The following is an 8829-nucleotide window of genomic DNA, read 5'->3' on the forward strand; positions in this document are numbered from 1 at the left end:
TTGTGACCTCAAAGTTTCTAATAATTTTTTAGAGTTTTTTAAATATTCACATCTGATTCACACCACTTCTGGAGTATATTGTTGTGTAGTACTCTTGAAGTTTCTCCTTCACGACGGTAAGAATTTTAGTAAGGAATAAAGAGAGAGGTTTGGTAGAACATTTCCTGAAATCTGCTATATATCTCTGTTTATAAGGACTTTTGTGAAGCTTTGGATATCCTTTACAGATTTATGATTTCGAAGTATTTCCTGCTCGAAAAATAAAGATATGAATTGACAGAAACGCTAATATATTGACCATTTAGAAAGAAAGAACATCCGATTTTGTTATTTTATCACAAAAGTCTATTATTAGAATGAGCGCTTAAACATGCTAATAAAAATGTAAATTCATAGGAAAATCATTTTTTAAAACATATTCTGAAACCTAAGTACACGGATCTCATTATTAGTTCACATTAGTTAAAAAAAACCAACATAAATGTTATTGTTTAAAAAAACCCAAAATAGAGTCATAACTCTACAACAATCTGAAGTTGTATGATAAAATATTTTATTTCCTTTCATCTTGATTTAATAAACATTCAATCAAATTCATTTTAACAAGTCGAAAACCAGAAAAGACATTCCTTAACATAATGAACTAGGGAGAAATTATGATTATGCATTTTATTTATGAATTAATCTGAAAAATGATTGACATATTAACAGTAAAAAAAAATAGAACGATCCATTACAATTCTGATGGGTCTTTGTCCCATACAGACAAGTCCTTCAACTGTTCGTTCCCAGGTCGCAGAAAATCGCCAAATATACACGCTCTAACCAGTCCGGCTGCCGCGGCATAGGGATCCACGGAGGAAGGGGGTCTTCGATCCTCAAGGTAACCCCGCCCCTCCGCCTCTACGAGAGGTGGTATCCTTACGGTTGTGAAATCTTTTCTGTCTCCCGCGAACACGAACTCGTCCTGTTTCGGGTGCCAGTGTCCACTTGTATTGGTCAACCTTTCTGTATTGCCTTGATCTAAGGTTTGGTCGTATATTTTGAGGAGAGGAATAGGGTCTGATTTAGCCAGCAAGTTGATTGCATGGTGAATAAATCTGAAACAACGTCAATTTATTATAAATGTCATACTTGATCAAAATTTATAATGATATTTGAGAAATTGCTGAGTATCATTTAGCAATTATCTTTGTTGTGACCGTGTACAATACATGTAAGCATCTGTTAGTGCTATGAAAACATTATATATTGACATATTTGCAAACAATAAGATCCCACTTCATTTAATTACTAAGGATCCCCACTTCATTTAATTACTAAGGATCTGCCTGTATTTTTTTTATACAATTCTCGTTTCTTTAAGTATTAATAGTTTCATTTCCTAAGAGTTAACTTACTTCACCTAATGTAAAACACCAATACGTTATAAAAATAAAATTTAATCTTCTAAATGCATACATCAAATTTGTTTTATGCTATTTAACGAAGTCATGATAACGTTCATTCAAAAGTAAAGAGTGACGTACTTAATTCCTCCTTCTTCTCTCATCTTTCTGACACTGAAGTTCAAATGTCCACCGGAAAAGAAGGCCTCTCCGCGTACTGGAACTGATTTTAGAGTCACTCTTAGTCCGTACTGCTCCCCTAGTCTCAGTAGGATGTAGCGGGACATCTGTAGGTGGTCTCCGATTTCTACCCCAGGACACGACCCAACCTGATACTCCCACTGATAAAATCATATATTTGATATATAGCGTTGTTTTATTTTACATACAATTGAAGAAATCATTAATCAATTATTTCAAACCGACCACCAAGATTAATGAATAACCAAAGTAATCCATGCATGATTTTCTCCCCATTAAGATTCGTCCTAATCAATGATGTTCTACTGATCAATATATAACCTTTCAGATGATAAACTTTTAACCGCATCACATGAAGATTAAAAAAATATACATACCTAGCTTAAATGAGGATTTTTAAACAATGACTGATCAACGATTTTGGTGTAAAGAAAGAATTATGTACATGTAGTTATGCATTAAATACATCTAGTTTTGATTTTGACGAAATATTTGAAAATTGGTGCAATTTGATAAAAATTTTGTATCATGTAGAAATCTAATAAAAACCGTTTACATTATAGGAGAATTGTCCGAAACGCGTAAACTAAATTTAAATTAATGCAATAAATATATATAGACAGTGTGCCAAAACATAATGAAGAAGACACCTGTGAAGGTCCATTTTCCCGTATGCAGCCACAGGCATTAACCCCGGCGTATATACAGGCTTGCAGGTGCTTCATGGACAAGTCTCTCTCTAGGGCCACATTTCTGTCGTGTACATGTCCCATACTACAGTAGAGAACTGCAAAGAGAAGTGACGTCGAATTATTGAAGTGGCTTATATATGACTTATTCTATGTCATCATCACAATTGCTCAAATTAACTTGCAGGTGTTTCTAGAGCTTTGGAGAAGTAAAATTATAAGGACGATGAATAGTTTGAATATACACGGTCTACTAAAATGCGGTTTTGTCAACTGTCAACGCTTTCTAAATTAAATATGAGTAATTTAAAAAGCATGGAACGCCAACATACTTTACAACATATTTTCACTACGTAAATGGAATTTAGCTACTAATGCTTGGTAGCAAGTGATCATATTAAAATCGTAACCGTGTAAAAGCTTATAGTATCCTACTGAGAGTAGAATAGTCATTGTCCTTGGGTTCATAGCTGGCTGGGAAGTTATCACTGCGGGTCACTATGTACTCCTGCTCAATTCCAAACCACGGGTCATGGGGGACCTTGGGACGGAATCCTGTTTTGGGGTCATTTTTTAACCTTTCCATAGTCTCCAAGCATTGCACTCTGGTATTTATTCCTATATAAGTACAAATGATTTTATTCGCATATGGTGTAAGAATTTCAATATAATGATAAGCAATGAACTAAAGAAATGTGCAACTAGGAATTTAGATGTTCTCACCATTAATAACACCTCTCTCTCTCTTTTCTCTCTTTCTCACTCTCTCTCTCTCTCTCTCTCTTTCTCTCTGATGAAGCTTATACGCATAATTGAGGAAAATAATATGCAATTAGGAGTTAAGATACTCTCGTCAGTAATTGCATCTCTCTCTTTCTCTCTCTCTTTTTCTTTCTCTCTCTCTTTCTCTCTCTCTCTCTCTCCATTTACCAGCTGGTTCATCATTTGTCTTCCACATATCACATAAAACAAGTTTATGAGGACTTTTCAGGAACGGATTCTCGAACATCGCTACTGGTTTCGTAAGCATTGGTATAAACTCGGAGTCCTTCTGGTAGACACTGTTCCACATATAGCTATCCCAAGCAGGACAATCTCAAAGAGAGCAAAAAGAAGCAGTATACATGTACCACATTATCAGACGTGATATATCAAAAAGACAAAATATCGGAAAGATCGACAATTAAAAAATCAAGTCTACTGATTTTTAGTACACTCCTAGGTCGTTTGATCTGAAAGCACAAGTGAGCTTCACTGATCACTTTTTGTAATTCGTCCTTCTGTCTGCCCGTCCGTCTGTAAACATTTCACATTTCGACTTCTCTAGAACCCATAAGCTAATTCTAACTAAACTTGATACAAAGTGCTCTTCTTCAAAGGACATTAAGGTTTCTTAAAAGAGGGTCACACAATCTTTCAAAGGGAGGTGATTAAGAAATATTGAATTAAAAATCAATAAATGAAATTCATCTTCGCAAACGTTGGCCATGAAAGCAAAAAACGTGTGTGAAAGCTTCTAAAAGAAGCATAGATTAATCACCATCACTTTTATAGGGTAGTATAGGGTAAGGCCACAATAGGGATGAATTCTTACATAGGACTAAATAGAGAAAATCTTTGAAAATCTTACTCTTTAAAACTGAAGCAATCAAGAAGATCTATTTAAACAAGATTTACTATACATGATTATTAAGATATATTTTAAGATTTCATACCGAAAAGCTGGATTGCGGAGAGTAATGGACTTTGTTGCTAAGGTGAGCGTTATGGCGTATGTGCCACTTGTTTTCTTTTAGCTTAAAGAATTCATTTTTATTTTCAAGAATTCAAAATTAGATACTTACCGTTCACAGTCTTTGGTTCTCTATCCACAACTTTCACCCTACTCCAAAATTGATAATTAGTATGGTTGGCAAACACATATTCCAATATGACGCGCTTGGATGAATTTGGTATATCTGGCATGGAGACAAACTGTAATTTTCCATTTGTTTCCATGATTCTGCAAATGCGAGAAATTCACTGTAGTAGATTGTTTATTTATACGTTTTGTTTTTTTAAAAAAACCTTCTTTTGTTTTATTGTTAACAGTATTGCATATAAAAGTGTACCCAGATTTCAGCTGTCCGAAGTTTTTCAGCGATAGCTTTACCTTTAGCTTAATATAGGCCTTCTCCATGTCAAATAGATAATGTAATTCAGGCTATGTTTTAACATGTTATCAAAAAAGAGAGCCGACGAATCTTCCGATGTGTCCTAAATTAAATACAGATTTGACTGCAGGTTCAACTAAATCAGTCGCATGTTCTCTGCAATGTAAACAACATACACTGTAACCACGCATGCTTGTGTTTAAAAAGGGTGCATCGTGATTTTACAAAGATTTACGACAGTTCTTTCGAAATGAATTATGAATGCTTCATGCGGCAGACTTTAGATGTGCGAACAGAAAAGAAATGGGAGAATTGCTAACGCCTGTCAAATCATATTCATTTTACATATTAATCTTGTTTAATCGGAACTATTCCTGCCTTTAAATGAAATAAGTTTTTAGGAAGTATGCGGTTATTTTTTCTCTATGTACAATTTCAAATAAAAGCATTTAGGTATATTTCTGTTCACAGCCTCCATTTCTTTCCATGTTGAACTTTTCTGACTTTTATTTTCTGACCAACCAGCAAACACACTTTCGACATTATTCTTTTGACCGTCAATAGACATATGTTCAATAAAACCACCATTGCTTACATCTGAGGCGTCACAAAATAATAAAAAATCGCATACATTTGATGCGTTAAAACACTCATTAAGACAATCGCTTTTGTTTAAGGAATTTAAACTTTCCCGCAAAAAAATTAATTTCGTTGAAAGCTTTCGCAGAATTTTTTATCTTTTAGTTCCAACTTGCTCAACTCATAATGCAATCATACAAATACCTTGTCTTCAGTCTGACAGTTTTACCAATAACTGCCCTCAATAAAATATTTTGGCCTTCTGATTTTGCCATTTCTTTAAACTGAAAAAAAATATGTTTTTATTACCTTCAAATGAATAGTGCTCAAACAAGTTTGAAGCCGCTGGATCCTGTCTTCTGTAATAAAAAGTTTCCCTTTTCTATATCCCACAACAAACCTTACCATACTAGATTTTGAGTAGGAAGCCATTAACATTTATCATCAGCAAACAAAAAACCTAGCTTTTCAAAATGTTGCTTAACGTAAATGCTATAAAATTTGTTCAATCTTAAAAAAATTAAGCTCCAATGCCATCATCTAAAAAATAATGATTCTAATACATTTTGCTCTCAAATACTTGACAGGTTCTCTAAGAACTTTCGTAAATATATAGCCAGCAGTGGATAAACCGAAAGGTAAAACATTGAAAACATAATAATGAGTTTTTTCATCCATTTCCCATGAAAAGAGAAGAAATTCTCTGTGTTCATTGAAAATTTCAATATGATGGTAGGCAGATTTGAGATCAAATGTAAAAATAAAATATCTCTTTTTTAAAATTTCTTTGGCTATCGAAGCATCCTCATACATGTACTTATATTAATGCAAATTTGGGTGTAAATCTCTGCATTCAAGAACTAAGCGCAGCTTACCATATCTGTTTTTGCAACCGTAAGTGGATTTACAACTTTTAGATATTACTGACATTTGAAACGCCCTTTTCGTAACAAATTTTCCAATTCTTTTGTCACAAAAGTTTTGACGTTCAACGCAGACCTGTTATAACGTAACACTTTCGAAGGTGGCTCGATTTTGAATGGAATTCTATAACCTACTTTCATTAATTGAACAATGTATTTATTTGCCCCAATTCCTTCCCATTCACTCACCTGTGACTTTAAACGGCCAACATGACTAGAAATTTTTGACAACTTTTTTTTATTAATTTTCGCTTTCATTTCAATTTTAAATTCGCCCAAAACTGAAGTTTTATTTCTACTTATCTTATTTTCATCTTTTCTTGGACAGTCTCGGCTCTAATAGCCCTTGGCACCACAGTCATTACATCTGCCACGTTTGATTGTAGAACTTTTTACGTCCGTTTCCATGCGAGAGACGGTCTCTGCTACTTGCCTCTAATAGTGTGACGCAAATCTGTAAGTTCTTCGTCTTGAAAATCTGTCTTCTCTGGCCATTTTTCCGCTCTCATTTGGGCCCGGTTCATTTTCTTTTTGTCGTCCAAATCTGCTGCAATCGGATTTGATTCATATTTTTTAACAACTTTCCACCCTTACTGAGAAGAATCTGCCAACTTGATAAGCTTTTGTCGATTTTTCACAAGTTCTATACCTTCTGTGATGCTTGACTTGGCTGACTCGACGTTTTCTTCGTTGATAGTGGTCGAATTAAGATTTGCTTCTTTCAACTCGGATAACACTCGTGCCTCATGTTTGTATCGGTTTTCGTTGCCTTTCTTACGAAAAACATAATGCTTGTCAAGATTCTCTTCAATCCTGTTAAGTTGCGAATTCGATATTTGCTGAATATTTTGCTGGAAAGCTTTGAATCTATCATGGTCTGTAAACTGTTCAGTAAATCCACTTGCTCTCGCGTTACGGCCATATCAACTTTCTCCGTTATAGTTTGAGTTAACTCTATTCTCCAACCGTCCCTCATACAAAATTTGACTTCCTCTGGTAGAGCGTGTGCTAGAAACTGAACTTCAAAACCTGAGAATTCTACTCAAACACGTCTTTCCCAAAACTATTATTTCATTGTCTATTACTAAGAATATATACGCTACTAAATATACGAAAAGGAACTTCCTTTCGGCACAACAAATTGTGTACATGTCGTTAGGACAACTATTTCTCGCTATACTAACGTAACGCAAGAAATTAAAATTATTAACGAATTTTATCTCTTCACAATCCTTATATACTAGTATGCATCATCCGAGAACGGTGAGGAGTTAACAAGAATTTACGTTTCTAACGTTCGCCATTTTCATGATTTTGTAGAATGCAAATCAAATTTAAATTTAATTTTTTTTAAATATAATACCCACTTTCGTTTTGTAGCTTGCTGAGTTTATCATCACGATTTGTTTGCAAGTATTTTACAGTTATTAATTTATCTATATTCTTTATGTAGAGCAAATAAACACAACAAGTATGTCAGAGTAAATATACATTAGATATAAAGAACTAGGTCGACACATGCATTGTAGGCATGTATCTTTAAAAAATCAAAGTACTTAAGATTTTTGAGACAGAGGATTCTTGAAAGGTTAAAGTTTATAGAATGACGTGTAAAGCATTTTCTTCCCACCACTTAACAAAAGTTTTAACAATGAATTTATATTATATATATACGAAAGCCGAGAAGGATCATTCGAGATTCGAGATTCAAAATACGAGATTCGAAAGACGAGATTCGAGATTCGAAATTCGAGATTCAATATCTAAATTAACCAATCAAATCATGGATCTGAAACCTGTATCCTAGCAACATCAAACTGTTCTAAATAAATATCATTCGTACATGCTCTTTCCTACAAATAAATGTCTTAATAGCTCTTAATAAATGCTATTTCACTTCTCCTTACCTAACTAAATAATTATGTGTATTTACTTTTACACAGAATATCTAAGTAAACTAGTAATAATGCAGTGTGCTTTGCGGATCTAAGTGATTTTGTTTGCCCTGGTGCATTTCCACCTGATGCGTTTGAACCCTGGGGTATTTCACCACCAGTAATAGTTTAAAACCCGGGTTTATTCACCCCTTTTGTGTAAAAATGCGGTTATGGTAGAGAACTTCATAAGCGTAGCTAATTTTTTCTCTAGGGGGTCCTAGGCCAATTTTAAAAAATTTTACTATGTAAATTTAATAAGCTCCAATTTTCCCGAGGAGGGGGTCCAGATTCAGATCCTTTCTAGATCCCCGCATGAAGATTAGTACATGTATCTAAATAATCTAAATATAAATAATCTGTCCTGTTTCACTAATAAATATAAGCATTACTTATCGTTTTTATGTATGCATACAGTGATACACTGGTACTATGATTATAAACAAATCATTGAGATATTATCACATCATACGGAATTATTAATAAGTACAATTTTTTCCTTTTCCTCAGTAAACAACTTATTATGAGTCTTACTTTTGGAATTGTTTTCAATATAAAAGGATACCTACTCTCTACAATTAAAGGTAGGGATGATAGGGTGCCAATTTGTTCACATTGCCTATTTCTTGTGCAGAGAACAGTAAAACTTTTTAAAAATTTGATTGTGCATGAATATTTCAAAATTAATTGTTGTACATGTATTTTGTTATAATTCATTCATTGATATATCAACAAGAAAGAATAAACGCATATGTTTCACAGCCAAGTTAAGTTTCTCTGTAGTTTCCTACCCCCCCCCCCTCCGCACCAAAATTGACAATAATTACATATAAGTCATACAAATGTTTACTTTTTTTGTAAGTAAATCTATAGAGATGTAAATAAGCACTGCAAACAAAGATGTGTGTATTTAATATACTACTACATTACGCTTAGCCAGATAAAATGTAATCAGGATGAAA

The 8829-nt window shown here is 33.8% G+C and overlaps 1 protein-coding gene and 1 pseudogene across 1 annotated transcript; both read right to left on the reverse strand.

Moving 5' to 3' along the window:
- Nucleotides 1-650: 650 nt before the first annotated feature.
- LOC128189457 (glutamine synthetase-like) lies at nucleotides 651-4935 on the reverse strand. The gene is made up of 7 exons (XM_052861080.1): nucleotides 4390-4935; nucleotides 4123-4280; nucleotides 3209-3373; nucleotides 2714-2896; nucleotides 2240-2376; nucleotides 1530-1729; nucleotides 651-1100 (listed from the first exon to the last, which is right to left on the reverse strand). Exons 1-7 carry the CDS (start codon nucleotides 4455-4457, stop codon nucleotides 734-736), a joined length of 1278 nt encoding a protein of 425 aa, XP_052717040.1. The 5' UTR covers nucleotides 4458-4935; the 3' UTR covers nucleotides 651-733.
- Nucleotides 4936-5550: 615 nt separating this feature from the next.
- Nucleotides 5551-7086, reverse strand: LOC128187449 (uncharacterized; annotated as a pseudogene).
- Between the last annotated feature and the right edge of the window lie 1743 nt (nucleotides 7087-8829).

The sequence above is a fragment of the Crassostrea angulata genome, chromosome 6 (assembly GCF_025612915.1).
Source record: "Crassostrea angulata isolate pt1a10 chromosome 6, ASM2561291v2, whole genome shotgun sequence".
In the NCBI taxonomy this organism is placed as follows: domain Eukaryota; kingdom Metazoa; phylum Mollusca; class Bivalvia; order Ostreida; family Ostreidae; genus Magallana; species Magallana angulata.